The sequence below is a fragment of the Fulmarus glacialis genome, unplaced genomic scaffold (assembly GCF_000690835.1).
Source record: "Fulmarus glacialis isolate BGI_N327 unplaced genomic scaffold, ASM69083v1 scaffold50637, whole genome shotgun sequence".
Taxonomy (NCBI): domain Eukaryota; kingdom Metazoa; phylum Chordata; class Aves; order Procellariiformes; family Procellariidae; genus Fulmarus; species Fulmarus glacialis.
In genome coordinates, this window is record NW_009222299.1 from 396 (window position 1) to 13,201 (window position 12,806).

General features: G+C 36.1%; 2 protein-coding genes across 2 annotated transcripts; one reads left to right on the top strand and one right to left on the bottom strand.

Moving 5' to 3' along the window:
• The first annotated feature begins 674 nt into the window (after nucleotides 1–674).
• On the top strand, nucleotides 675–8,598 carry CCDC152 (coiled-coil domain containing 152). Its single transcript, XM_009581397.1, has 7 exons — nucleotides 675–747; nucleotides 3,133–3,201; nucleotides 4,239–4,303; nucleotides 5,984–6,086; nucleotides 6,798–6,925; nucleotides 7,855–7,941; nucleotides 8,476–8,598. The coding sequence occupies exons 1-7, from the start codon at nucleotides 675–677 to the stop codon at nucleotides 8,596–8,598; spliced, it is 648 nt and encodes a 215-aa protein (XP_009579692.1).
• Nucleotides 8,599–9,836: 1,238 nt separating this feature from the next.
• On the bottom strand, nucleotides 9,837–11,975 carry SEPP1 (selenoprotein P, plasma, 1). The gene is given in 3 exon segments (XM_009581398.1): nucleotides 9,837–10,481; nucleotides 11,381–11,498; nucleotides 11,929–11,975. Coding segments are annotated over 3 exon segments (810 nt in total).
• Between the last annotated feature and the right edge of the window lie 831 nt (nucleotides 11,976–12,806).

Sequence of the window (12,806 nt, forward strand, 5' to 3'; positions counted from 1 at the left end):
AGTATATAATGTTTCTAAAGCATTTTGCTTTTTCTTTTTGAAATTGATAGAAATGGTCTTCACACCTTTATCAAATTCACCTGCAACATTGACCCTTCAGAAGGTGCTGCATCTAATAGTTTGATTCTTTGTAAAATGTTTTTGAAAGTCAAAGCACTGTGGAATTAAAAAAACACTCTTTATTATTGATGGGGATATAGAGGGATCCTGCACAGAACAGAAGATGCAAGGGACCAAATGTAGCATTGATACTTCCTTTCTTATTCTGGCAACAGTTATTCCAACAGATTCTAGTTGTGAGAATGGCTTTTATACAGTGATATTGCCAACTGTGGCTTGGGAAAAAAGATGTCTCCTAGCCTTATATCTCCTAGCTGCTTCCCAGAACCCACATTTCCTGAAAGTATCATTTGAAGAGTTGGCCCAAAGGCTACTGAAATTGCTGAGTTTGGAGAGCTGCGTCAATTTCGTGATGAGCAGTGTCAACATACAATCTTATTGTATGTACATTCTCAAGTTGAAGAGCATTCTCAATTTCATCCTATTATGAATTATGAACGCAAGAGCAAATAAATTTACAGGATAGGTGAACAACTCAGCCTTAGAATGGAAGGCTTATCAGTAGACCACAAAGCAATTCACAGAACAGCTATGGAAAAAACAGGAGAGACCACATGCTGGTGAATGGTTCACCAGAGAGAAAGAGCACTATGGAAGGAAATGCTGCTGTTCCGCCTACCCTGAAAGGTTTGTGGCTGCTAGTGGTGGTGGGGTGGAGGAAGTGGAATTTTATCCTGGCTGAAAAAACTCTTTGCTAGTTATGAAAAACAGATATAGGAATAGCATTTCACACCCCAAGAAATCTCTAACAAGTGTAAGTGAGAACCTGAGGACTTCTTGATACCTTGATTGCCAGAAGTCTCTCTCTAGAATTGTGTAAGGTAAAAGAACAGGAGTGCTGAAGGAAATGCAAAGGAAGAAGGAAAACTTCTAAAGCTGAAGAGGGAGAGGAGAGTGAAGCACTTTAACCAACGTAAGGTGGAAAAAGACGAGCAACTGGGCAAGTGTATACATGTTCTGAAAGGTCATAAATTAGCTTTGTTTTGTCTTGATATGTTCTTTGCTAAACAAAGGTGAGATGCAGAACCACTGTTTTTGTTTAGTGTAAATCATTACAGATCCACTTAAGACAGGCGGAAGTCTGGCATAAAAAAAAACGTTTCCTATGGTGACTAAATGGACTCTTGTGGTGCAGGCTACAATTCTGAACTAAAATTTACTGTAGTTTTTAAAAAGAAAGCAATCACATTATTGTCTATGGAACACTTAAGGTGTCTCTATTTAGCATCTTCAGGATTGCATATTTGTTGACTTAGTGTTTCAAAGGTGTTAAATGAAAAAGTAGTTGATGTAATTGACCTATAAAAAAAGCCAATAGCTTCAATTATAAATGCAGATGGAAGAAACTGCAATAAATTATAGATGTTAAACATGGAAAAAGAGCACTTAGGCTGTTCAGTCTTTCTGCACGTAAGGAGTATTCTTTACAGGGAAGGAACCACACAGAATCCATAACAGATGCTATGCCAGTGATCCATAAAGCTGCAACCATTTAGCAAAATTTTGCTTTTTCTTCCTTAATGTAGGCAAGCAAAACTTTTGGGTTCCCAGTAATTTTTTCCAGTCACAACTGTAATTACATAAGGGATTTTGGTCCTTTAAAGATAAAGATAGATAAGCAGATATTCTTGCGACTGGTCAAACGAGTGGCTTGCACTTAAATAGCTGTGATTCATTGTAAGACCAGGTGCTGTCCTATTGTTTACTCAAATGCATAGATGTCTTTCCAATTTTTGCATAATTACAAGCATTTAGGTTTATCTCCATACATTTTCAAATAGGAGAATATTTGTAGTAGGACTAGTTGGTACAAATGGGCTAACCTAGTGCTAACCTAGTGCTTCAGATTTTGAATAGGATTTTTCCACAAATGATTTTGATCCAGTTCAGGAACTGAGGGCAGGCAATGTTTTTGTGCTGTTCGTGCTCCCTCTACTGTTTTTTTGAAAGCATGGAACGGGAGAATACAGCTGGCTAACGTACTTGTCTGTGTGAAAAGTGGACTTGATGGAAGAATAGACTAAAAGTCAAAAAGATTGAGTGGAGAACTGAATCTCTGAGCCGGGATTTTAATTCATCTTCCCGACTCCATTATTTGTAATGTACTCTTTAATTAGATCATCTACAATTTTCAACAGAGCTTTGGTCTTCTGAGATGGGTAACTGTTATTTAGTGTACTTGATCTGTTGTGGAAATTAAAAGCCACTTAAGAAATGCAGTGGTACTCTGGAAATAGAAAAAGGTTTTAAGAGTAAGCAATCTCAGTTTTAGTGTCCCCTGTCTTCCCAGTCTTTGAATGTTTTGTAACTTTACTGGCAAGGTTACAAGGAACATAGGGATAAAAATAGTATTTAATGAAAACCAAATGTTATATTACAGGCAGTCCTATGGCATCCAAATATTAAAAATACAATTTAGAAAAGTAAAACTATGAAATATAAATATGTAAACTGATAACAAGACGCATGTATATACATACACACACACATAATTATTTTGTTTAAAATAAGATAACAGGGATATAGTAGCATATTCTGAATCTCTGCAAGTTTATGCTGAGCCACAAGATGAACGTTAACACGCACTAAAAAGGGGGTGAGAAGCTGTAAGGAGTGGATAATGTTGGTCTTGTTAAAAAGAATATTGGCAAAAATGCTATCGGGAAAGTAAGCCTCCGTTTCATTAATTACATTAAATTCCTGGAATACTAATATAGAAAACTTCCATTATTGCTCAGAAAAAAATAACATCCTTATTTTCTGGCTAGAAACAAAAATGTAATAGTTTTATGCAATTGTTCGTATTGCTTGATAAAATTGTTTTTAATCTATTGTAAAACTGTTTGTATAGTTATTTATTATAGTTATTGTTATTTGTATAGTCAGTAAGAAGAATTAGACTAATATTTACTCAAGGTGATTAAAAATATTTTAGAAAAGTTTATAAACAAAATATAAAATCAAAATGGTGAAGAAATTATTCAAAAATACTGGATTTTTCACTTATTTTAGAATGTACTACTCTACAGAATGTGATAAAGGGTCTAACACAAACCATTGAAAACCTGTGTAACGTAAAAGGTAAAAGCAAAAATGTTCTTCTATATACTGTACTGTAATTTAGAATGAGCAGGCATTTAAATTTTTTGTTTGTATTTACTGTTTCGTTTCAGAGAGAGAAACTCACTGGCAGCCAAACAGAAAGGAAAAAAAATGTATCTAAAATCAATCCTGTGCAAATTTTGGTGGTCTATATGCTTAATAAATGTCTACTGCTAGTATCCTACTTAGAATCCACATGTAAAAGAAGTTCTGTCTCAGTGAGGGTTTTTTAGTCAATAGCTGGGCTTAAAATTTATTTCAGCATACCACAGGCAATTTTACAAAAAGTGAGAAAGTATCATTCAACTGTTGGACTATTAAAGTGTTTATGCATAGTTTTTATCGCTTTGTTAAACCAAAGAGTCTTAATCCTCAGTGTAATGTTATTAAAATTTAGCAATTACTCATTGCTATTTAAAAAAAAAAAAATATAAATATTTGCTATATCTTTATACCACAGTTTAGCTGTACACCATGTAGTTAATTTTATACCCATTGTGTGTTCAAGGCATATTAGCATAAATATTAATAAACCTCTAAAACTTGGAAGTATATGGCTGCTTTTAATACTCAAAGTGACTTTTAATAATCAAAAAAAGCATTATCTGCTTTTTCTAAATTCTCTTTTTGAGATACTACTTTCTAGCTTTTGGGAAACAAGTACTTAAAAAGTTGCATCTCCTAATTCAAAACTGTAGTAGCCATGGTAATAATCTTCTATTTTCTGAGCTGAAGAACTTTGCATCTAGATTTTCTTGAATGCATCAGTTATCAGAAGGCTGAAGACTGTTCAAAGTAGTAGGCAAATATTATGATTAAACTGTGAATTTTCTTGTTAAAAAAATTGAGACTGAGATTATATAGTTCTGTAAATTATGATTATCATGTCTACAAAAAAAGTTTCTTAAAGTTCAGAGAAGTAAAAAAATGAAAGTAATATCCTTATTCTGCTTTCATGCTAATAATACTGTCAAAATGTACTTTCTAGTGTATTATATAGTTTTTTATTTACATAGATGAAAATGATAGTCTGAAGGGTACCATTCACATCTTGGAAGAAAAATTAAAGGCTTGTGAACAGGTACGTCACAAATGATCATTCTTTAGGTAGAGGAATAATATTTTATCTCTGTTGTAATATTCATATATCTTTATATTCTCAGGTTTGCTACTGATAACCACTATTGTTGCACTTTTCCTAATGTTTATCATCATGTGTAAAAAGAGAAGAGTTGTTCTCATGACATCAATATGAGAATGTGTTAGAGGGACCCCTAGAAGGGCTCGGGGTTACTGGTGGTGAAAAGCTGGACATGAGTCAGCAATGTGCGCTCGCAGCCCAGAAGGCCAACCGTATCCTGGGCTGCATCAAAAGAAGGGTGGCCAGCAGGACGAGGGAGGTGATTCTGCCCCTCTACTCTGCTCTGGTGAGACCCCACCTGCAGTACTGCATCCAGCTCTGGAGTCCTCAGCCCAGGAAAGACATGGACCTGTTGGATCGAGTCCAGAGGAGGGCCACAAAAATGATCAGGGGGATGGAATGCCTCTCCTTATGAAGAAAGGCTGAGAGAGTTGGGGTTATTCAGCCTGGAGAAGAGAAGGCTTTGGGGAGACCTTACTGTGGCCTATCAAAACTTAAAGGGGGCTTATAAGAAAGATGGTGGCAAACTTTTTAGCAGGGCCTGTTGTGACAGGACAAGGGGGAATGGTTTTAAACTAAAAGAGGGTAGATTTAGACTAGATATAAGGAGGAAATTTTTTACGAGGGTGGTGAAACACTGGCACAGGTTGCGCAGAGAGGTGGTAGAGGCCCCATCCCTGAAAACATTCAAGGCCAGGTTGGACGGGCTCTGAGCAACCTGATCTAGTTGAAGATGTTCCTGCTCATGGCAGGGCAGTTGGACTAGATGACCTTTAAAGGTCCCTTCCAACCCATACTATTCTATGAACTGTTCTATGATTCTAAAACTAAACTTTTATACCAATAGAGCTGTTATCTTGACAGTTTGAGAATAAAATATGGGCATGGTGGAACTTCCTAGTGTTGTTCTGAAGGCACTTACTTGACTATGTCCATATATACTATTACCAGCAACCAGTAACTGCCTTTGTGAGTGCCTCCAAGCGCTGCTCTGGTGAGTGGCTACTTACCTTGTCAGAAGGCTCTGACAAGAGCTTTGGAGTAAGTACCTCTACACTAGCAGCTACAGCCAATTCCTTGATAATTCTGAAGTACTTACTGGAGCAAACCTATAGTAGGCGTACCTGAGTACCAGTGCCACCAGCATCGCTACTGCTAACACCACTGATGTTCCTACTGCTGCCAGCATGAAGTTGTGGAAAACTTCGTAAAAGCAATATTAACAAAATTCATACTTTAAACACAGTTTTTGTTATACAATCTTACAGTCAAAAATCCACAATAGTAAAACTGTAGTCACTTAACTAACTGCAGCACTGTATCAGATCCTGGATTGGGGAAAGGAATATTACCTCTCCATTTGCCTGTTCTCCTAATAAGTATAATTTGCAATTTTATATTAACTGATAGCTGCAATACAATGAAATCTGCTACATTTTTCAGCTGTGGACTTCAGCCAGATCGTGGAAGAAGTAATTGGGCATTTTGAATATACTAGATCGAGGATAAAACAAGTACTGAATTATAGAATACTGTACATTTTGACGTGAATGTTGTGCTTTGCAGAACGTTAAGAGCACAGACACCTCAAGATATTTATGAAGCTTTTTACATTTGCAGGAATATAAAGATCAGATTGAGAAACTTATGACAGAAATTAAAAACAAAGAGGAAGACCACAAATTAGAAATAACACAGTTGAATTGCGATATAAGAAAAAAATGTAAGTTCTCTGAAGACTGAATGCTGTAGCATTGGGTAAAACACCTGCAAGAGCTGTACTTCATCTAGGATAAGTACAAGTACAAGTTCCACTTCCAAGTGGAAACATATGAAAACTAGAAGTGGACAGTGTTTAACTGAATTTTATCTTTGCTCAAGAGAGTAGACAGTGGCAATGAGGCAATAGTACAGCAGCACAGGATGAGCAGAAATTCCCAAACAGGTAGAACAGACACTGGGAACTTGGACCTAAAAATCTAAAAGAATGAAATTTGGGGTTAAGTATTCACTGGAATATTGCTTTTAACTATAAGCTAGACTGCTGTTAGAGTGTTCCAGCTACGCTCAGGAGAGTAGGACATTATTTTCACAAATAAATAATACTGCAATGAGAAAAAACTGATTTCAGTATTAATTTTTTTCATTACCGGAATAGCCTTGAAGAGTAGGATTTTTTGGTCATCCACTTGGCTGAAAAAAGCCAGACAACTCTTTGTAAAATATGATGCTACTTTAAAGAGACTCCATCTTTCTGGGATGGGACAGGGTGGTTTTCACATAATTTTAAAGTATGTTTTTTGCTTGAATGAAATTGTTTTCCCATGAAATACTGACCTGCAGTTCAAAAAAGTTTTAATATTTGGGAAATGATGTTATTTTTCCATCTAAACACCTTGTATAATCATCGTATTTGGTGTTACTGTGTTACTAGTTGAAATAAAAGAAGTGGAGTATAGAGAACAGAGAGAGAAAAAAGAACTGGAAATATTAGAGCTAACTAGACAGCTGAAAATTCAAAATGAAGAGAAGCAGAATGAAATAATTAAACTGCAGATAGAGGTATGCATTACAAAGCTGAGTTAAAGATCAGTTGGGCATTCGGTAAACTTAGAAGAGACTGTGTGGTGAAAAGCATTAATTAGTACTTAACAAAGTAATATGATGGAACCTAGGAAACTTAAAAAATTATTGTCTACAAAGATCAGTGGCATGTGCTCCCTTCCATAATGGTATCTGAGTTGCTTCTGCTCAGGAGTCAAGTTCTACCCATTGTATAGGGAGACTGAAGTTTGCTATGTTCTTGTTTTAAATTAAATTATTTTGAAAATTTTGCTAGTTTTTCAGCAATAAAAAAGATTAAACAATGTTTTCTGCTTATTTTTATTCTTTTTAATTTCTGAATGCTGGGAAGAGATGTTTTTTTATAAACTTCCAAGAGCTTAGAGTCCTCTAATCCTGTGGAGATTGGAGTCACAGAATTCAACATGTATTTCATGGCTCAGGTTTTAAGCCACTCTCATTACAGAAAAAATGAAGGAAATACTTCAAACATTTCACATATTAAAAAAGAAGTAAGATGTGAAAGTGTTCAGGCTGAGTTATCCTTGGAACATCAGGGAAGCGGGATGGTTTCAGAGGCTTTTAGCATCCTCTGCGTTTTCTCCTACAGACATGAGGCTGTGGAGCCTTCAAAATTTTTTTTAGCAGTCTTCTTGTTCGTCTAAATGTATCCAGATTACAATATTGGTACTATTTACTTTTTGCAATATTTTGAAACATTTTTTTAAGAAACATAACTTGTAATTGCATTCTTTTAAAAATAAACTTAAGTAGCTTCATTGTCCTAGGATTAAATAGTACATAAGCTTGCTATTACTACTTTCAGGTACAAAATCCATTTTAAAAAAGTGAAAGTTATGCATGTGTTATTTCATGTAATTTTTTCCCTGTTGGGTTCTTCATATTTTGTCTTTTCCTGATTCTTTCAGTTCAACGCTAAATTAGCAAGAGTTCAGAATAAAACAACAAAATCATTTTCCGATGCTTCTGTCTTGCCACAAAGTATCTATCGACGGGTATGTGCTTTAATAGCCTGTAGTCCGCAGATGTAAACACTCTTAACAGCCTGTTTCAAACAGCAGTCCCCTGGGGTTTTACTGTTCTGCAGCAAAACTTTGGGGGTGGGGGCGTGGGGGGTGGAGTTTCATGCCTTATGGGTCCATCTTACTCACACTCCCACACATCCCTCCCACCTCCAGACAGCTAATTTCATGTCTTTCTGCACTGATGTTGATGTAGGTAGGGTTCAACCAACAAAAGCCCACATGTGAAGTGGTTTTAGTACAGAATTGCTAACCTGGGAACTTAAGATAGAACTGACATAAATGACTGTGATATAAATTATATATGTGCATTATTGGTTTTGTAGGCTTGAGACTTTGGGATGTCACAGAAATAGGATTCTGGGGAAGTCAGCTTTGTAATTTTGTGATACAACATATTGAGAAAAATATTCTTATTAGAATATTTATCATTAGTAATCGCATATTGTATTGTTACATAATTCTGTGTGACGCTTAACAATGAAGCCTTTGCTTTCATTTTTACAGAAGCTACAGCATCTCCAGGAGGAGAAAAACAAGGAAATTGAAATTCTCCGAAACACCATAAGAGACTTAGAGCAACGTCTTAATAAAGGTCAAGACCTGCACTTCAAACGGAGGCGATTTTGAGTAAATGACATGAAGTATTTCAGTTGTACATAGAATGAGAAGTAGAAACAGTGTATTTCAAACTGCGCAGCTGAAAGTAAAAACAAGATATGAAGAAATATGGAATATTTTTATTGAAAACATTCTTGTCAAATATTCCAAAGGCATGCATTCTGTGTATATTCACGGCTATTTTCTTGCTAATCAGCATTCACAATAAAAAGATTCAGGTTTCGTAGGAGTAATAATTTCCCTATTAAACCATCATTAATTATGGTGTACACTTTCAAAGCAGTTTTCCTTTCTTGAATATTCTCTTCTTCATCCAGGAATCCTTCGAACAACTGTATTTTTACTTCAACTCAGTTAATCAAAGGTTAGGAGTGCTAAACTACAGGCAGAGAAGTTATACAAGTTTAAGTGGTATATTACCTTATTAATCAATACAGATTTATCAAGTTCAGCACTGTTATAAACAAAGATAAACATTAAACCAAGATTAAATTTTTTCTGCCCCTCCCTCTTTTTGATACTGGTTCTGATTCTGCACGAAGAGTTGTTAACACTGCTTCTCACTTTAGGCACTAACTTACTGATTTAGTGGGATTTTACAAACTGTAGTAGTATGTATTAATGGACTCTGATACTGTATCTAAGCCACAAAAGTTAAGCATATAAATCTGTTACTTTAAAATAATGCAATTACTGCTTGTATCTTACATTTGAGATAAAAAGTTATTTTGGCACGTTGCTTAGGAATAAGTTTTTCTTCTACATAGTTTGTATCCCTAGGTTAGGAAAAAAAAAACCACAACCGTTGAATATGTTCCATCTTCTCAGTAAAACATGATTAAAATATCTGGTTTTGGTTATCTTCTATTCTTGATTGCAAAACATCAGACAGGAGCCCCTAGGTCATAGTTTATGCTCCTGTCCTCACAAATGCAAGCAGAATGTTAGAAGAGAAACAAGAAAGACAAATTAATCAAGAATGCAGACACCTTCCCAGTGCAACTGAAAAACAAACTACAGGTCAATTAAATTCCTTTAAATTATGAACCTTTTCACTGATGGAATTTGACAGGTATTGTGTAATTCTAAAAGCACTGCTCTAAAAGTCTACTTCTTTGCAACAGTTTACACACCTGTCTTAGTATAATTTGTAATTGGGGGCAATAAAAACACTTTATCTGTTAATTTTTCCTCTCTCGCAACTATATGAATTTAGACAGTAGGACTCCCTTACATTTTTAAGGTGCTTAGTTTGTTTTTCAAGCTCAGTTTCTTGCCTTTTCCTGTCACTGTCAAGTGTCACTAGTTTCACTTGCTCCTGCTGTTGGTGACTGTCAGTCAGTGAGCAAACGTCACTGTCAAGATTCAGTGATGTCCTCTGCTGACAGCTGGCCATGTCACCTGCAAGAATTTGGAAGTGCTCCACGACACTGTCAAGTGACAGAATTTCCTAGCTCTTCAAACAAAAGGTGTCGACAATGACAGCATCAGCTGCTAGACGCTGAGTCTGATGCTGTCTGCCAACTTCAAGTTAACTGGTTTTTACAGCTGGTTTTCCCTTTTTTTCATAGCTTTTTATCTTGTGTAATTTCCACACTTTCTCCTGGAGGAACAGTGTCTACCTGTTCATGACTACCTGTCTGATCATGTCTGTTACGGCCAAAAACTCTATGACGCCGACCACTGTGAGGATGATGTCTTTGAGTTTCAGAAGGAGCCTGATGGTTCTCATTTTTGGAATGACGACTGCCCTCACGATGGTTGTGGTGTTGTCTATGTCTGTGCAGGTTGTGGTGATGTGAATGTTGACCAGTTGGTTTGGGTTCTATCTCTGCTAGCTTTTCCTCTGCTTTTTTAGTGATGTTTTCACATATACCACCAATATCAGGTTCCTGCAAAACAGAAGCTTGCATTAAATACAAGGCATTGTATTTAATTAAACTAGTTGTAAAATATTAATTATCTCAACATTTTTGCAGAACCTGAAACCCAATTTTAAATTATTTGTGCTACTTTGCTGAAGAAAGATATAAATGTATCAAAAAGAACCTTGTTTTACAGCACCACTGATAACTAGACAGGTCTCTTAATGTAAACTTTTTAAGAATTGTAATTCAAGTAATTGCTGATAAAAAGCATTCTTTTTCTAGGATCTGACATCTGACCTGCCTGAGGCCTACATTTAGCTGGAAAACTGTATGATGGGATCAAAAATGATTCTTTTCATTGAACTTTCATGGCTGTGTATGTACATCTCTTGATAATCCTTAAAGTAGTTCTGATCTTTAGTTATATGTAAAATAAAGCTACCCTTCTTTTGTAACAGTAACAATAATTTGTCACTTTCTATTATAATTTTTTGAAAGTAACTATTGTATATTGTGTTTAAATGTAAACTAAAAGGAACAGTAACTCAAACCAGCTAGGATTTGATTCCCAGGTTTTTAAAAAAATTACTATTTTTTTAAGTACCTACCCATCCCCAAAAACTAGAGTAGCTAAATGCTCACTAGCTGTACGTAACTCCAGAAACAGAATTAGCCTCCAAGATTGCATTTAGTTTTCTGACAATAATTTGCATTTCTATCAAGGGCAAGAATTCAGATAATCAGTCTATTATAAATTAGATCTAATTCACTTTAAAAAATGTTTAAAAGCTCTCTGTAAAAAGACATTAAGTGTGTAAATTCTAAATCATGTCTTTCTGGATCAAGCACACAAATAATTTTTTTAAGTACCAGTCAAATCCAGTTTCCTTTCCTAGTATATATGGAATGAAACAAGAAAATACCATGTAAAAGCAGTTTCCGCACTTGTTTTCACAGTATGCAATCTTAATAGATTCTTCTACATATTGGAAAGACAGGAAGGAATAGGGCAGACCCAGATGATACACTAGACGGCCGCATCTAAGGAGAGAAAGAACTTTGTGGTTACATATACATAAACATATACATAAAATTAAGTATCTCTTCTTATCATACCTTATTTTGTTCACATTAATCCACCCACACTGTACAGGCCTGTGGAGAGTGTTTCTGTCCAAGGAGTTTACGGGCAAAACAATACCGTACAAACGTTTGCCCACTCAACTCCATCGGTCAGTAGTGTGAAGCATGATTTCTGGCTGACATAATAACTCTACTGGCAGAAGTTTCAAGTTTAGTGGCATTTAGACTAGCAAAGGTATACTTATTACAGACCTATCTTGCTAATGAGAAGGGCTGTTTGCATACTGGTACAAATCGCCACATGGTTGTCGCATCCTTACAAAGAATGTTTTTACGCAACATAACATGTATTTTGATTGGAATGTGCATTGCGGTGCATCTGCATTACCGATCTAGCGTGCGTGAGGGGATTTTTATGGTGCCTATTTGCCCCATACTTGAGTGTTCTGGTAGGCACTTGGCTACACAACTAGTACATTCAAAGGAGCTGGAGTAAATGCAGAGCTTGTACACAAGGGCACCTTGTTCAGTCCCCCACCTGCAATGTCAACACACAGTCCTCCAGCCTTAGCTCCCTACACATCTGCAGTGCACGTCTAGGACCAGCAACAGGCAGACTTCATTGCCAATAAAGGCACCATAAGGACATACGTTCCTAGAACCATAACGGATCATGGCCAAACTAGTGCCAAACCAATTCATAGTGCAGGTGTACCCTATGTGTCAACAGCACAAAACCGTTCAACCTTTCAAAGGCCACGGGCCAGGCATCAGCTTTGGGGCCCCTCCACAGACTACATACAGCTTGTTCTGTTTGTCTGTCATATGACAGCAACCTTCCATACTTAGGTGTATTTACTGCTGTAACATGCAATCACTTCCTAAAGATCATTCCAGTGCTAGTTTCATCCCACAAGCCTAATTTAGCTAATTTGTTCAATTTCATCATATTACCAAAAAAAGAAGTTAAGTAACTTTCTAATTCTTTATTAAACTTAACTATGCTTCAGTATGAACTGAGAATGTTTGTTACAGTAACATAGTAGTAATGAGGATGGGCATGTTAGAAGTGCAGGACTTGTAGAATAATTTCCACCACATCAAAACTGAAAAATCAGACTTTCAGTTAAAGAATTATTACTAGTTCTGCCAAAAGATACATGTCCCAGAATCCTATGATCAAAAAGCTGTTTTCTTTCAAAGTTTTAAGTTTCACCTAAAGACTGTTTTTTCCACATGGCCAATTGTATGAGGTTTAACAAGGCC

Excerpts from the sequence above, each read along its gene's own strand:
- CCDC152 (XM_009581397.1), top strand. The coding sequence starts at position 675 with ATGCTGGTGAATGGTTCACCAGAGAGAAAGAGCACTATGGAAGGAAAT. Across the intron at positions 4,304-5,983 it reads AATTAAAGGCTTGTGAACAG|GAATATAAAGATCAGATTGA; the intron begins GTACGTCACAAA and ends TTACATTTGCAG. Across the intron at positions 7,942-8,475 it reads CACAAAGTATCTATCGACGG|AAGCTACAGCATCTCCAGGA; the intron begins GTATGTGCTTTA and ends TCATTTTTACAG.